We start from the raw sequence: 16945 nt of genomic DNA on the forward strand, positions 1-16945 counted from the left end.
AGCAGAGAAATGGAGACTGATCATAGGGGGAGTTCAGAGTTCAGGACACTGCACCTGACTCAAACCACTGCAAGCCAAACAAGAAGCTCTGGCAGGCAGTTAGCCTTTAACCATGCCAGCTGCAACCTAGGTCTAGCTTTTGCATTTGAAGCTCTAGAGCGTGCCTTGGAACATTTCACAAAGCTCAGGAGCTTTGAAAGTAAAAACTAGTTCTAGTTTAAACAGGCAGAGCTATTGCGGCTTCCCAGTAAAAAACATACCTTTTACCAATGAGAGAAGATAGGCCTAGTTGAACTTCTGGTCTAATGTTTTTAACTATATTCGGTTCCTGTTGAGGATCCTTTGTGGAAGACACCTTGAAGAAAGAGAAGCAGGGATTTTCCTCCTCTTACGCTACAGATACTGGCCTAAAATCAGATGCAAATGGTAAGAGTTTGTCCCTGTGGCAATGCAATAGAACTTTTTCCTTTTGCCTCCATTACTACCTCCCCGTTGCAAGCCCATGCTCTAAGTTTGGTCATGCGTAGAAAGACGGTTAAAATCTCTTTTACTGCTGTTAAAACAGGAGGACTGAAATCCGTGCCAACAAGGGACAAAGCAACTTATGCAGGTACGTGTAATTCTGACTTTCATTGGAGGGAGCACCAAAGCACACTATACAAAAAAGCAATCATTCTTGAGTGACGTGAGTGACCTCTGTGCAATGACATCAGAGGGAAGGCATATTCAGGAGGCTACTCTGTCTGTAATGGGCAGAACACACAGCAGAGAAATTGGTACCAGTGATTTGATTGTGGATGAGTGGGCAGTTGGGGTATTTTTTTATTGCTGGAGAAAATCAGACAGTACAGCTGCATCCTGCTGCCAGGACAGATTTATGGGGAGGAGAGCGCTCAGACAGACTCTGCTGGCTATTGCTGTCATTTATGGCTCAAAACTGTACAAAAAATTGACCGCAAAGGGATCACGTTTTTCAGCTGTTATTTTAAAAAGCACTGAGTGTTGTCCCCTGTTGGAATTCCCATTGGGAATGCTGTTCCCAGCTTCTACAGGGACTAGAATTACACCCACCATGTGCAGAGTGGGGTGTAAAGATTTTTCTCCATAGCCCTTTGTATAATGGATCAGACCTTCATGTCCTTACTCTCAAGAGATTCTTGACTGTGAAGTCAAGGAACTCTTCATTAACCAGGAGACTGCCCCTTCCCTCTTCCAGAAATACGAAATGGTGATGCGGGGGCTGCAATTGGATCAACACCATCCTGGTGTCCCTGTGGTTCCTGCTGTAGCTGGTGGAAATGGCTCCTCGGTTTGCTCCTGGCCTGGTTGCTTCTCCTTGGATTGCTTTTTGGACTCATTGCTCTGGGTAAGAAATAACTGAGGAACAAAATATTGAATGGGATAGAAAGACAAGCAGAGGGTGTAAGCTGGCAAAGAGGCCAAGTACCAGAGATATCAAGCCAGAGAACTGAGGCGGAGCACATTCAGCCTGCTGGTGACTGCCACTAAAATATTACAAATGGACAGAAAAAATGGATAAAGTATATAAAACTTTGATGAGGGGTTATATATTCTTGGGGTGAGTAGGATGGGAAAACTCCTGAGATCTAAGGTCTTACGTCTCAGAGACTAATGGATTCCAAAGTTGTCTTTTAAACTCCAGATATCCCTGCTAGAAAAAAAGATACAAAGAATTATCCTGCAAAACTCAGTGGCCACAACTATCTGACAGAGTGTTGCCTTGTCCCTGCTATTACAAGTAGGTATTTCAGGCATGTGTCTGTGGCAGCATGTACCCTAGCGTTTTACTTTAACCTTCCAGCGGAAGAAGTGAGAAAGCTGAAATCTCGTGTGGAAAACCTGGAAAAAATCAATGGTGGCCTCCAGACAATTAACGAAGGGAATTCAAAAATAGAAAAGGATGTTTCAAGAGTAGACTTTCTTCATGGTATTTCACCCTCCTCAACCTTCCCTTATGAAAATGAAGAGTCAGTTTGGTTGGTGGTGAAGAACAGACTGAACAAGGAAATAGAACGAGGTGAGCAGAGTCAACGTCTGTGATGCTGCATGAGACCGGATTATTTAAAGGGGAGTGGGAGGATTTGATTGCCCAAGGGCCTGAAGACCAGGACTTTTAGAGTGCAATGAAGTCTGTCAAAAATAGTGCCCTCACCTGTCCTCACAGGCAGGCTGTTCTGGAGCTCAGAGTGCTGCCACTAACACTGGTGGTGCATCCCTTAAAGCCAGTAGAAAAGGGAGAAGAAAGGAGGTTGTGGACATGCCATCCTGTGCTAGGATGTATGACGTTTGCTGTAGCAAGTGAGTTTTCCATTTTGAAAGAACTACACAGAAAAATGAACCCACACCTTATTTCTCATGCTACTTTTGTTAGCAAGGGAAAGATGATTTACTTCTGTTTAGCAGATGATGGAAACAGGTTAAGAACAGAGGAGCCTAAATTCTCGCAGCTTCAGAAGTTTCATGGATGTGCAAAAGCAAATTTTCTGAGGAAACTCTACTTACAAAGCCATCCTGTGCTTGATAGCCTGTGCTGCCTGCAGCCTCAAAATCCAAACAGAAGGATCCTTGTACGTGAAGCGAGTAGCTATTCTGTTGTGTAATGCACTCTAACAGCCTCTTCACTTCCTGTTACAGGCTACTTCCGAGGGGAGAGAGGAGAACCTGGTCAGAAAGGTACAGCCATATAGTCCTTCTCCTCCCCTGTCCTATTCCTTGGCTCTGGCAATGCACAAGTTTGGGGTGCATGTTGCCACAAGGGGCAACTGGCAGTGAGAAAGATGAAGCTGGTTTATACTTGAAGAAAAGAGTGTGAAGCTAGTTTGCCACTTAAACTGCCTAATCCCATGCAGAACTAATACAGGAGGCCCAGTCTTGCATTGTGCCAGCGTGAAGGGCCAGATCCTGTTTGCCACTAGTGCAATGGGTCTGATCCTGCACTATTTAAGTGTGAAGTGTCCCTGTTCACCCATAACTCCTTCATATTTCATTGAAGGTGGGAAAGCAACTAGAAAAACAAAATGAACAAGTAGTCATTGGAAATATCTCCAGGACCTCTCCTGATTTTTTTTTCTTCTTTTCTCAGGTGACATGGGAATGCAAGGTCCCAGAGGTGAGTCTGGAGTTACCTGCTTTCTCAGGTAGATTGGCAGCCTGCCATAGGGCCTGGGTAGCAAATGGATTTTTCTTACTCCAGAAGTTAGAGAAGCTGATGCATTCTGCAGTTCAGAGATTGCTGGTTGATTGTGATGGTTGGGTTTTTTTGCTCTTCTTCGGGGCAAAGACAATTTTAGAGTTCAAAGCAGAAGAGAAAACAGATCTCACTTTGAATCTAGAAACTTCTTTCACCTGAATGAAAGTCGTTCCTGAAGCCAAGTTCTACCTGGTTTAATCACAGAGTGCTTCAGAGGCTTTTGCATGGTGTGAATGATTCAGTCCATTGCATAAATACAAGGGGGCCAATGTGGCATTGCTGGAGATGGTAGAACTTGTAAACATGCCAGGAGCATAAACTCCTTTTTATGCGGGGTGAGGGTTGGCCAAAGTGACAAACAGGGAAGACCTATTCCCCACTGACTGTCTATTTCTTTCTCCCTACAGGAGAGCGAGGACTTCCTGGTGTCCCAGGTGGGCAGTAGTACAATCCCCCTTTCAGGGAGGGCATTTAGTGACATTACTGTAGGCAAGAGCAAATTTTGCACTGCAAACCTGGCTTGAGGTGGTTCTCTAAAGAGTCAATATTTAGCATAGACTAAGTCACTTGATTAATACCTTGGTGCTGAGCTACAGACACTGCTCAGAGACTTGGTTACAAGCAAGGCCGCAGCTTGACCTCCACTTAGTTGAACGTGCCTGATTTGGGGGTGTGAAGATCCTAGCCTACCTTTGAAAGAGTCCCACAGCTGCATGACTACTTGGCCCAACTTCCTTGTGCTCTTATATGTATTGTGTTCTTCTAAAGAGATCCCTGTTCAAGTACCCACCTTCCAATAATATATTCTTTACCCCAGCTGATGAGTACCAGGCTTCAGGTTCCTCTAATTTGCATGTTGTTCTTTCATGGTACACAGACAAGGACTCTGAACATTTGTTGTGTTTTTCTTTCCAGGCATTCCTGGTCCAATTGGGCACCAAGGACCAGAAGGACCGAAAGGACAGAAAGGCAGCATGGGTAAGCATCTCTGTCAACGCTGTGAGTCTCTCACAACTGATTGACACATGGCATGGGAATACAGACACCAGGTTGGTGTGATCATTGCCTTCCCCCGTGGAGATGGCCATGGATCCTCTGCCCAAGGCCTCCCATAAAGACACTTTTTTTTACAAGGCATTTGTTTCTTATAGGTGATCCTGGCATGGAAGGTCCCATGGGGCAAAGAGGTCGTGAAGGGCTACCAGGGCCTCGAGGGGAGCCTGGACCACCTGGATTTGGAGAAAAAGGAGACAGAGGTAGGAACTAAGTGTCCCATTCTTGGCTAAAGCAGAGATGGACAAAAGCTAGAGTTTGGTCCCAATTTATAAAACACCTCGGTGACAGAATTTGATTTGATTATTCAAATCCAGATTTCATTTTAGACATTTCCCAGCACAGACAAATCTGGTATAAGGGATTTTTTTTGCCAAACTTAAAATGGGTAAACAAGGGTTGTTTTGTTTTGTCAGGTCTCACAGTCAGGTTTGAGTTTGGCAGAACCAAAAGCGCTTAGTCTAAGGTCATCTTCTTCCCTGTTTATCAAGTCACCAAAGCTGAGAGATTTGTCTTGCTCACCCTAAACCCTGGTGAGATGGGATTTTTTTCTTGGACAATGCATACTTATTTGGGTGTTTTGAACTGACCAGCAGATTATTCATGATACTTGCTAGAGAAAGAATAATAGGAAATGAGATAATGGAAAAATGGGATCACAGTTGTATTCCACAGTATCTATTCATGCTCTTATTCTGCAGGTGCTGTTGGTGAGCCAGGTCCTCCAGGGCCACCTGGTCCCCCAGGTTCTGCTGGCCTTAAAGGTAAATAAGAAGATGGACAGATAGAGCCTAGCAGACTGGTTAGGAGTAAATGAGCACTCCAGCCTTCCTGTTGCACTTGTGTTGCACTGCAGTAATCCAAAAAGTGAACTAATGGTCCTCATTTTAGATAAAATATACTTTGGTAGGTATGCATAACCTTTAGAGCAATAAATTCTTGGAGATTTTTAGTGAGACTGGAGATTGGCAGGGAGGTTTCTCAAAGCATCGATCTTTAAGATGTGTGATGTTTCCAGCTGTTCTTTCTCTGCTTTCAGAAATAATAAAATAAACTCCATATCTCTAACAGGTTTCTAACAGAGTTACAGCTCTACAATCTGTGTAACTGGGATAAAAATTGCAACTATAAAAAATGGGTCCCACCTGAAGCACAGATCCCAGCATCTCAGCCAAGATGGAAGGCTTGAGTCTCTTTACATTCCTTTAGGGAAAACCCCTTTCTCTATGTCACAAGAACTAAGTTGTGTAGATTTGTTGTCCTGGTTTTGAGGATGCCAGTGATGCAAATTCTTCTAGTGGCTGGGGGAATTCTGATCTGCTAAACACCTATTGGGTTGTGGATGCTGTTGGGCAAACTGAAAAAGATTTGTTGATTTTCTAATTGTGGTGTTACTGAAAGAAAATCCATGTTCCTTTTTCACAGGTCTGATGGGTTCTCCAGGCCCACAAGGTCCTCCAGGTGAGTGCTGCATTCCTTTGCTATGGCATCTAGAGACTAGAGAAAACAAAAACGGAGTGACAGCTTCTCATAGTTTTTCTTCCTCAGTGATACGTAATGGTGAGTGGAATGGGTTAAACCCCCCATCTCATTTTTCTGCAGGTCCTCCTGGCCTACAAGGATTTAGAGGAGAAGCAGGTCTTCCAGGTGCTAAAGGTAAGCTTCTCTTCCCCTCGGCAATTACAGCAGCACTAGCTGATGTGCTTTTCTAGCACTGCTCCGAGTAGCAGACTTGGTCTGAGCATGTAGCATTTTGATGCTAGGGGCAAAGAAGAGCATAAGACTGAGGAAATGGGAGGAGGAGCCAGACTTAGTCAGTGATTGCAAGCAAATATTGAGAAATGCAAGAGACACAGAGATAATAGAGCAGTCTAGATGAGGAAACATGGTTGGATGGATGGAGCTGTATTGAAGGAAAGGAATTTCCAGTTTGAGTTTGTCTGATATCAGAGTACCTGTATTTCCCCTATGATTTTTCTTGATGCATGAAATTCCTTTCCCTTCTGACTCATTATTCTTCAATCATCTATATATCTTTCAGGTGAGAAAGGAGCCACTGGAGCCCCTGGACCCAAAGGTATGTTGATCAATTAAATATCTTTGATAGATATTTTCTTTAGATTCCTTTAGATACAGATACTCTCCATGGGAATTAACCCTATCCTTCTTTGGCTTTTTCTTCTTTGCTCTTGTCAGAAAGCAGATTTTATTTTCTCTGATAGAAACATTTTACAATGAAACAATCTCACAGAATCGTTCCCTTTTTTGTACCACAGGTGATCAGGGTGAGAAGGGTTCTCGTGGAATGACAGGTCAGTGGATTGTTTTCTTGGAGTAACAGCCTGTCTAATATACATGTGCATTATTTGAGTTTTCAAATAACAGCATAGCCTAGCCAATCCCAGTCAGCTTTCTGAAAAAGTGTAATGATGTTATTGGTTATAGGAGTTTTATTTTTGCACCCAAGTTTTAAGCAAATAGATCCCATTCTTAATTCCAATAATCTTGGTAGCAGTCTTTGCGTTTAGCTTTAGGGAAATTCTCCTTCATGTGCCCTGTATTCACTTCACTTGAGCTTTTCTAATGCCCGGAGACAGTCACGAATCATGAGGCCTGAACATCCTGTCAAAGCTGTTTTTCAATTGCAAAGCACCAAATATTGCTGACAGTCATAAACAGTATCTTCACCAAGATTTGTTTGATTCATTTTCATACCATTTCGCTACAGGTGAACAAGGCTCAAGAGGAATGCCTGGTCCTCCAGGAGAACCAGGGGCTAAAGGACCTGTAGGTGGGTAACAGAAAACAGTTGTGTTTATATGTGGGGCAATGTCATTTCCACCCAGAGTGTGTTTCTGTGAGCACAGACAAGGAAACAACATGGGAGTGGAATCATACGGGTTGTGATCTTAGGTCTTTTCTCTAGATAGCTAAGATTAGTCTGTATACTCAGAAAAGATGTCCTGCAATTAAGTTTCAAGGGAACTTTTTCTGGATCTTCAGTAACTGCAGCGAAAGCTTCTTTCAGATGCAGTATAATGAAAAGCCACTCTCTTGTGTTTAGGGCTGTGCTCTGCTTAGTAGGACAGGGCAACTGTGGTACTATTTCAGCAGTCCCTAACAATCTCTTTTCTTTGGACAGGACAAGCTGGCCGTGATGGACAGCCAGGTGAAAGAGGTAAGGGATTCCTTTGAGGTAAAAGTGCAGGTGCTTTCTGATCTGGCAGGAAGTTGATTTGTAAAAGGGGTGGGAGAAGATGGCAGCAGATTCATGTTCTGGGATCTTGCTGTCTCAGAAGAACTGTAGAGTCAACCATGTAAGCATGGAACTGAGACATATTATGGAGCTGGCTATAAACTTGTGACAGAGTTCTCACTACAGAACTCTTATGTCATTGATGCTGGATGCTGGATGCTGGAACTGGCCAGTTGGCTATGCAGATACAATAGGTAGAAAGTGCTGCAGGGCAGCTGGTGGCCAAGCTTGAATGGCTTGATAGCTTGTAAATCAGTGATTTCTGGCTTGTTAATGGTGATTATATCCTTAGGTGAACCAGGTCTTATGGGAATGCCAGGAGCCCGAGGCCCTCCAGGACCCTCTGGAGATGCAGGACAGCCAGGTAAAAGCATGCAGAGACCAAAAATACTTTTTGCTCAGTCAGGAACATAGTTGTCTTTGTCAACAATTTCCAGTCTTAATTTGAAGTTGAGACTGGCAGAGGATCTCTATACTGTAAGATGGGAATGAAAGGAAAACACACAGGGAATCTAGACCCTTTGAGATCTCAGGATTGCACACACTGCAAACAAGAACATCAGCTGCTATGAGCCAACATTCAGTTTACATACCAGGTGCTGCTAGGCCAATTTATGCCACTTGTGTACTGTGTGCTATAATTTTAAGTAAATTTAATCTTTGTCTTCCTGTGTGTCCTTTCCCCACCTGAAATTTGTTTAGACATCTTAGAATTTTTGCCTTTTTCTTCCAGGTCTCACAGGACCCCAAGGACCACCAGGTACGTTTCTCCACCATGTTCCAATTTATCAATGACACACTTTGATATGGGCTCAAAAAGCCCTTGTAATTTTCCCTCTGTGCTGCTCGGGGCTTCCAAAGTAATATCCCAAGGTTTCTGCATCTCCCTTGGTTTTCGAGACAGGTTTTGTGGTTGGTGTGTAATTTTTGAGGAATGCAGGGCCTTGGAGTGTTTGAAAATTTGCCTCTCCCCAAAACATAGTTTGCAACAAATAACATGTTTCAGTTCCCTGTGCATCACTGAAAAGTCCTTCTAATCAGCAGCAGAAACAGAGGGGAGAGAATGTAGCAATAGAGGTGGAAGCAGAGGATGTGACATCTGCAAGCAGAGGTGGTTTGGGGGGTAAGTCACCAGGGAATTTATCCAGATCAGGGAGCAGTACCTGGAAGAAGCTACAGGTAAATCTAGGGAGCAGTGCCATCATCCAGGGAGCAGTGGGAGAAGGGAAGCCCTTAACTATGCCCAGGGGCACTACCAGCTCAGTCTACAGTCCACTGTGAATTCCTCCACTTGCTGTCAGGGTCCTGCTTATAAAGGCTGAAAGCCAGGGTCTTGAGTAGGGAGTATCATCTTCTATGAACCTGCAAGTGAAATTCAGCTGGAGTACCTAGAAAAAATAGAGCAAACAATATCTGCACTAACCATTTTAAATTGTTCATCTGCCTCATATCAGGACTTCCAGGCAACCCAGGCCGACCAGGGGCTAAAGGTGAGTTTTGTTTGTTCCCTAATACTCATTTTCTCTCTAAGCACTTCATTTTAGGGAGGATTAGCTGCTCTGCTGACCAGTCCCTGAATCAACAGTGGCATCTAGTGGCTTTAGGAAGGGAAGGTTTGAGAAACAGACGGTAGCCAAAGCCGCCTTGAGCATACATGAAAGGCAGGGCATCTACTGAGGCACTCAGCATGACAGTTCGCCACTGAAAAACCTTAGCAAACCTCATTCTGGCCTGAGCGTATGAGTATGATGACTGGTGACTGCAATGGAAGCTGTGTGCCTGCCTCGGATAAGTCAAGGCATATTGCCTGTTCTGGCAGATGTAGTGCTTGGAAGGCTGATGAGAGGATATCTCTGGATTAGCTGAGCTCTGTTGCTTCCCCCATTACCTTCTAGTGCTATGACCTCTCAGACAAGAGATCAAGGGCAAAGAGAACAGAAATCACATGTTTAATAAGACAATGTCATTGAGCCAGTGACAAATCCTTCCCAGAAACGAAGTTCATCTTTTGTCTCTTTCTTTTCATAGGAGAACCTGGACCTCCAGGAAAAGTCATAAGTGCTGGTATGTAGTGCTGCGAGAGTTCAAACACTTCTGCTTTTGGAGGATTTTCTCTGGTTTTTGTTATGCCTCCTAAATTCATCTCAACTGTGTGTCAGACCTGTACTGCAACTCCCTGTGTTGGGAGAATACATATGCTATAGATGTGTGATTCCTTAAGGACAGATTTGTTACACGATTGCTGGATGTGTGTATATATGTGTATGTGTGCAAGCGTATGTGTTTTTGTTTCAGAGGGTTCATCAACTATCGCTCTGCCAGGCCCACCAGGTCCCCCAGGCCCAGCTGGCCCCACTGGACCCCCAGGTGTTCCAGGTGAGGAAGCTGCTCCTCTGCTGTGGTTTTTGCAGGCAGCTTGCATTGCTGTGCATCCAGTTCTTAATTTAATGTGTGATGTTTATTGTCTCTGCCAGGCTGCCCTGTCTGGGAGGCAAGATTGCTCAGGCAGTCTGGATACTCATGGTCCTCACCCTTCCCTGCAGAAAGACCAAGATCTCAGTCTGAGTTAGGGAGGCAGCAGCCTCAAGGGAGAAATGGGATATGATCACAGGGGGGCAAGACAGAAGGGAGGGCTGAGAAGGTGAAGAAACTGGGAACACTGTTGTTGTCCTTCGATCTGATGAGTACAAAGTAGTGATAGGTCAAATCCAGCAAGCAGAATCAAGCTCTTTTGCCTCTCAGGAAAGCAGGCTTGCATCTAATCCCCCTCCCAGCACTGTTACTGAAATCAGGGAAGTGCTTGTTTTCCAGTCTTAGCTTTGAACTCAAGACAGCAGAAATCCCACATGAGCACCTACAAATCTTTCATACAAACACACACACAGACTCTGGCTATGCATGAGCTTGGTCCTCAGACTCCATCCCAGGTCAGACACTGCCCTCCAGCACACTGGCGTCAGGCAGCAGAGTTCCTGAGACCTGGTTCTCATGGCACTTCTATGGCTCTCCCAGCTGTATAGCTAGAGCTAATCCTGGAGCTGGTTTGGTAGAGCTAGCCTCAACTTGCAGCAGAGAATGCAAGAGGAGTGTTAGGCCTATTGCATTTCTATTGTGGTCAGTGACATTCTAGTTATTTCCCCAGTCTGAGAGGCACCAAGCACTTTAATTGCTACATTATGGAAAATAAGCCTCTTCTCCGGGCCTTCAAGTAATACATGGGACATTGATGAATTCATACCCCATTGCAATTCCATTTACTTGTGCAGGCAAATACATTATTTGATAGTCTCTGTTCTTATAAAAGATCTATTGATTCTTTCCTGCTACTGTAAAATACAACCAGGAAAATCTAATGCAATCTGTTTTTTTTTTTCCTTTGACACCAGGTCCGGTTGGACCAGCTGGTCTCCCTGGACAGCAAGGTACCATTCTCCATCAGCTTTGATTCTGCTTCTTAAGAGAACTGAATTCATTAGTCTTTCCTTTGTTTCTAATTCTCTCAGCCCTTGGCACAATCTCTCTCCCTTTTGTTTGCAGATTTCTTCCTTTCAGTTCATTTTGCTGCATTATTTGGCTTAATTAATCTTGTGAAGAATTTCTATTCTTTTTTTCTTTCCCAGGGGAAGAAGGGGGGTGGTAAGAGCCAGTGTGATATAGATGCTGCAAATGTCGTTTTTTTTCTTATGTTATTTTTTCTGGAGGCTGGTATTTGTAGGGCACTTCTTCAGTGCAGTTGCCTTTCTGTGGTAGGGGATATAGCCCATCTGGATACCTCCTGCCATTTTGGAAGGTGGGAGAACAAACTAGAGCCAAATTGGGAATGATGTTACTGTGAAACCACTACCAATTGGACAGACATCTGTTTAGAAGGACCTGAACAGAGCTGACTCCTAAGAACCTTTCTTATCTGTTTTTCTGTGATCCTGTTAGGGCAAATTGTGTAGTAATTTCCACATTTGAATACAGTGTCCCTCAGAGCGAGGGGCTGAGCTCATGCTCCCAGTTCACATAAGCAAAGTCTGAAACTGTTGTTCAGGAGGTGAGGAGTGGGTACAAAATGTTACCCTCTCTCAGTTAAATAATTCACTTTCTCTTTTTTTTCCTGAAAAAGGTCCACGGGGTGAGAAGGGATCCCCAGGTGAAGCTGTGATAGAAACTATCAAAACAGAAGTCTCATCATTAACATCTCAAAGTAAGTGGGCCTGCCTTTCCACTCCTTTGCTTGGAGCGGTGTCAGAGGCCTCAAGGCCTGCTCACAGCTAACAGGAGATGCCTATACCTCTTTCCCCTCAACGTGACATAGGGCAAGTGTGTGTGTGTGTATGTTTGGTGGTGGGACAGCAATACCAGCTACTTATTCTGCCCTCCTTCTCATCTGTGCATCCCAAAGTGCTTTCAAAAGGAGGTAGATGGCACCAGACCCATGTCACAGAGAGGAACGGTAAGGAATGGTGACTGGTGAACAGTCCCCAACAGCAGAGGTGGTCACAGAGCTGTGATGTTTCAGCCTGGCCTTTTAGCCACTATGTTCATACAGGGCAGTTCCCTATGTAATATGAACACAGAGCCATCCGTAAGAGGAGAACCAGTTTGAAAAAGCACGTTAATCTAAGCAACAGAAATCAAAATCTCTCTGAATTAGAGGACAAATTCACAGGGGAGCAAATGCTATTTTAAGTTAAAAATAAGTGGAGCAGAACAGAATGGTCTAGCAGCATCCCAAGAAAAGCGACTGCTTGCTCTGTGCAATACTAGGTGTGTGGTACACTTACAGTCAGTATTCCGAGGATCTGGGACCTCTGTAAGTGTGCAGGAGAGGCAAGGCAGAGGAGGGTGTAAAATCATAAATGGTCCTTCCCTGATCACCATCTGAATGGGGTCATATAGATCCAGACCACGCTTCAGTGCTGCCCCATCCCCCATTCAGGAGTCTTGGATCTTAGCATCACTGAACTTTGCATTTGTGCCTCAGCTTGGAGGTGAGGATACATCTCCAATCAAGATATCACAGTGCAGCTACTTCTTAAATAATGGCTGCATAATGTTCTCCTCCCAAAACTTGCCTCTTGTTGAAAAAATCTTTCCTCTTCTTGAAAGTTCTTTCCCTCCTCTAGGCTTTGAGTCCTTTGCTCTTCCCCTCAGCAACATTACTCTCCAGAGAGATCTCCTCCCTCTTTCCAATATGCTGCCAGCCTGCTCAGCACTGTATTTTGCTTCATGTGCTAACCTGCATGCTGGCAACCAGACACATCTCTCTTCTCCCCTCTCTGCCTCAACTTTGGCTTAGGTCACCCAGGTCCTGCCTTAGTCCACCTTGGACTGTAAGAGCTTCTAACAGCAATGTAACGACAGTGTTTCCATAGCAGCAGGGGCTCCATAGCAACAATTTTCCCTTTTTTGTGTGTGTTTCATTTGCGCAGTGCTGGCAGATTTACAAGGGCGAGCAGGACCACCAGGTCCCCCTGGACCACCAGGTACGTAATATAGCAGAGCTCAGTCGTAAGCAGGGGGACGCTAACACACATGGCACATTTCTGGGCCATGCAGTTTGCTGAGTAAATGTTCTATAATACCCCTGTTTCTTTCTTCATCAGGTGAATCTGTGCAGGGACCCCCTGGACCTCGTGGCCCCCCAGGTAGGAGCTTGTTTCTCTGAAACAAACCTGGAAAGTGGGAGGTTTTTCTAGTGCCTCTGTCCTGTGCCTTGCAGTATCCCAGATGCAATGTTGGACCTGGTGGAAGTTAGAAGGGCTGACTTTACTGGAAGCAGAATTTCACATAGTGGGTTCCTACTAACACACTTTCACTGCAATATAGTTTCACAGCAGCAAGACGCTGCCCAAGAGAGATTTGCTTTGACAGAGGTTTGCTAGCCAGAGTAGTAATTCATAAATGCCATACTTTTGCGGAAGACACTCAACTTTCTGAAGTCCCCAGAGGAAGTAACTGCAATCAATTCCATCTTCTTACTTGTCCAGCCTTAACTTCCAGCTGGGGACAGATGGAGCGGTTCTTATCATGAGGAACATATCCCCACTCCACTTCCTGTAGCACAGATTTCCCTTTCACAGCCAGAAGAGGGGAGGTGCAGGAGGACACGAGACAGGAGCATAACCCCATTCCTTGCTCTTTGCTCAGTAGCAAAGGGGAGCAGGTCAGGTGTGTGACGAAATGAACCTTCCCTCTCAATGTAGTGAAGGCCAGCTGGGATAGGCACTCTGTACCACAAAGAAAAGAGTTTCTCTGTCCTATGTCTGCTGTGGTGGCAAATGATAATGAAAAATAACTAACAGAGATAGGTGTGTGTGGAGAAAACAATTATACTAGCCTACACTTGGAAACATTTGAGCTATGGCCATGGCTGGAGATGTAGCAGCTCTGACATGCATTTACTTACATTTCTGAGGCTCATCCTTCCTGAAGCCTGTGTCTCTTTTGCCTAGGAGAAGGATTGCCAGGACCTCCAGGCCCACCAGGGAGACCAGGATCTTCCATGTCCACTTCAGGTAGGTTCTTCCCACCCATTGCCTCACCTGTGCCCTGGGAATGTCCTGACTGTTTGGGTTCCAGAGAGCACATCCTTGGCTAGGACCAGGTGGAGCCAGAGAAAACTTGTGTAATGTTCTGTTGGATGTCATGAGGAAACCTTTTTGTCTTAATTACAGAAACATTCTTCACCGGCCCACCAGGTCCTCCAGGCCCACCAGGCCCAAAGGGAGACCAAGGTGCGTATATCCTGCTGCCTCACCAAGATACTAGATGGATCTCAGCACCTCAGAATGAAAAGAAGGAAGGAAGGGCTTGGAAGCAGAAAGTGTCCTGCCTTTCTGTGGTTGTAAGAAAGTGGTCACTAAATAGGACTCCTGTCTCGTGCCATAAAACAAGTCAGTCTTTGTCAGAGAAATTTATTAGCCTCCAGTACAGGTGTCAAGGCAATCACTGTATTCATATCCCAACTTTGCAAGCCCATTAGATTCAGGAGCATTCAGAGCTTCAGATTTGCCATTAAAGGGGAACAATCTTCTTGCAAAATGCAATGTGGACTTGGCTAAGTCAGTGCAAGGAGGTGGCCCTGTGAAGTGTAGCTCAGCTCTCAGCTGGCAGGAAAAGATGGGACCTGCTCCCTTTACCCATTTCTGCCCTGCAAATTGAAGGCCATGGTAATATTCTGCAGTGTGGGCTGGGATGTTGCAGATCAGAACAAAGCTAACGCTGTTCCTCTGCTCCCCTGTTCACAGGCGAACGAGGTCCACGAGGATTCACGGGTAAGGAGGCTTCCAGGAGATACCAGTGGGGTGCAGTGTAGCTTGCCTGTGTATATGACTGTTCCTCCATTTCTGTGTCCCATGCAGGAGAACCGGGCGAGCCTGGTGTTTCAGCATTCTCCTCCCATGGTCAGTCTGTGCCCCTTTTCCTCCTTGGAATTCATTGTCCCTAGGCTGAAACCAGGGGGCAAAATCCTGCTCTATTGATTCTAGCTTAGTTTTAGTGGAGCCAGGATTTTGTCCACACACTTTATTCCTGTGAATCTCTGACTCTCCTTCTGCAATTGGCAGGTGACAGAGTCACCATACAGGGACCTCCAGGAGTTCCAGGCCCGCCAGGCCCACCTGGACCCAAAGGTGAAGTTAAAAATCTTCTTTCTTTCTTTGCTGGTGGCCTCACACAGCCAAGAGTGGTTGAGACTAAAGAGTGGAACAACCTGGTCCTTTGAGAACTACAGCTGTGCCCACCCCTGCCTTTTCAGGCAGAGCAGGACCATGGCAATAGAATTGCTCTGAGCACAAGGCACCTGCGCAGATCACAGAAAGCTCAGGAAAGCTGCTGTGGCCTCTTCCTTCTGCTCTTCCCCTGCAAGCTGTTAACTCAAGATAGTCATTACAAGGGCTGGGTAGTTGCTTCTCTAACATGTAGCTCAATTGTTTTTCATGACCAAGTATGCAGCATGCAGTGACACCCATTACAACTGTCTGTCTCCCTCACTCTGGTTTCCAGGTGATGCAGGTGTCCCAGGCGCTCCCGGCATCCCAGGAGCATCTCGAGGTAAGAGGCCAGACCATCATTGCTCTGATATTATGAAGAAATGCTGTCATCCTGGTGGAGACTTTGAAAAAGCTTCTTTGGGCTTTACAAGTGTGGGTGCCAACCTAATGCTGATGGGATTTGTGTTCAAAACCTCTTTTTTCACAGCCTGCCTTGAATCAGGCAACTTAAGAATTGCAAGTTTTCTTTTTCCCGCTTACTGGGAATCCTTTGAGCCACAGTACGTCCTCATGGGACATGAAAGAAAAGAATTCCCAGGTTGGCTAACCATGTTCCACGAGGGATAAGGGAAGCTGTATTGAACCCTCTTGTGAAAACACTTCTGATCTGAACAAAAGTGCCCTTTGTTCAGTTTTACTTACCCTCAGGTGGATTCATGTGAATTAAGCTGCTTTCATTCTGAATAAGAGCATCTTTGTATGCAGGATATTAATGCAGTTTCACAAAAAGTGCATATGGATTAAGTGTCCCTCCATGTGAACAAGCCCTCTGCTTCTCCACAGCTTGTCCTAGGAATACTGCTACCTCAGGGTGCTGGCAAGACAGACACCTTAAAGAGCATGTCTTTACACAGAGCATGAGGTGTCACTCGACACTGTGGTGACAGGAGTCACACAGGGTCCACCTCTACCTTGCAATGGAGATGAGTGAGGAGGTTCTTGAGCTGGTGCTGCCCAGGCTGGCTGGGATTGGGCGCAGCAGGGCAGTGAGGTTAGCCTAATGAGCTTGAGTGCTTCATGGATCTCTATCTGTATTTCTGCACAGCGTTGCACTCTGGTGCACAAGCTGACCAGGTCTGTCAGTACGAAGCTAGGGAGTTCTCTGGACTCAGCCCTGCAGAGCTGTGTAGGCTGAATTATAAGATGCCGAATTAATTGAAGACTTTATACTGCCTAATTGCCCATGCTCAGACTGTGTTTAGAGAAGAAGGGGCAGCCCCTCCGTAGTCCATTCCCAAAGCTCTTTCCAGACCTGTAGGAAGGGCTCAATGCAAGCACACTTTAGCATCGCTTGGTCTAATGGAACCAGACCAAAAACATTCCTTCTCCTTACAATGCTTTCTGTAGGTGGATCCAGACAAATTCAGGGACCTCCAGGACCTCCTGGGCCACCCGGTCCTCCTGGCCCAGGTGGAAGTTCATCTCAAGAGATTCAGCAGTATGTCACTGACTACCTGAAAAGTGAGTATAATGAGATTTTGCCATGGGTCAGCAGATGCATGCCTCTCTCTCTTTTGCTCCCTGAGCCCCTTGTCACTCTCCCTTTAGAAACAGCAGCCCTACTGCTCTGGCCTTATTTTTGTTGAATACTATGAAGTGCTGTTGCCCACTGTGGCCTCTGCAGAACTGTCCTTCGATCAGCCTGCTTTTTGCCGGGGAAAG

The 16945-nt window shown here is 45.4% G+C and overlaps 1 protein-coding gene across 1 annotated transcript in view; it reads left to right on the top strand.

Annotated features, from left to right (window-relative positions):
* COL17A1 (collagen type XVII alpha 1 chain) overlaps positions 1-16945 on the top strand; it is a gene marked incomplete at both ends in the record, with an annotated part of 35469 nt that overhangs the window by 11399 nt on the left and 7125 nt on the right. The window contains 32 exons of the mRNA XM_082309268.1: positions 337-426; positions 566-610; positions 1217-1366; positions 1823-2038; positions 2656-2694; positions 3104-3130; positions 3619-3645; positions 4127-4189; positions 4363-4467; positions 4966-5028; positions 5690-5725; positions 5867-5920; positions 6306-6341; positions 6541-6576; positions 6993-7055; positions 7407-7442; positions 7813-7884; positions 8254-8280; positions 8975-9010; positions 9549-9584; positions 9816-9896; positions 10907-10942; positions 11632-11712; positions 12941-12994; positions 13115-13156; positions 13970-14026; positions 14186-14245; positions 14759-14785; positions 14873-14914; positions 15077-15142; positions 15516-15563; positions 16631-16744. Of these exons, the coding sequence (XP_082165394.1) occupies positions 337-426; positions 566-610; positions 1217-1366; positions 1823-2038; positions 2656-2694; positions 3104-3130; positions 3619-3645; positions 4127-4189; positions 4363-4467; positions 4966-5028; positions 5690-5725; positions 5867-5920; positions 6306-6341; positions 6541-6576; positions 6993-7055; positions 7407-7442; positions 7813-7884; positions 8254-8280; positions 8975-9010; positions 9549-9584; positions 9816-9896; positions 10907-10942; positions 11632-11712; positions 12941-12994; positions 13115-13156; positions 13970-14026; positions 14186-14245; positions 14759-14785; positions 14873-14914; positions 15077-15142; positions 15516-15563; positions 16631-16744 (1965 nt within the window). The remainder of the gene's footprint in view (positions 1-336; positions 427-565; positions 611-1216; positions 1367-1822; positions 2039-2655; positions 2695-3103; positions 3131-3618; positions 3646-4126; positions 4190-4362; positions 4468-4965; positions 5029-5689; positions 5726-5866; positions 5921-6305; positions 6342-6540; positions 6577-6992; positions 7056-7406; positions 7443-7812; positions 7885-8253; positions 8281-8974; positions 9011-9548; positions 9585-9815; positions 9897-10906; positions 10943-11631; positions 11713-12940; positions 12995-13114; positions 13157-13969; positions 14027-14185; positions 14246-14758; positions 14786-14872; positions 14915-15076; positions 15143-15515; positions 15564-16630; positions 16745-16945) is intronic.

Source organism: Platalea leucorodia (genome assembly GCF_965183815.1).
Source record: "Platalea leucorodia genome assembly, chromosome: 4".
Lineage (NCBI taxonomy): Eukaryota > Metazoa > Chordata > Aves > Pelecaniformes > Threskiornithidae > Platalea > Platalea leucorodia.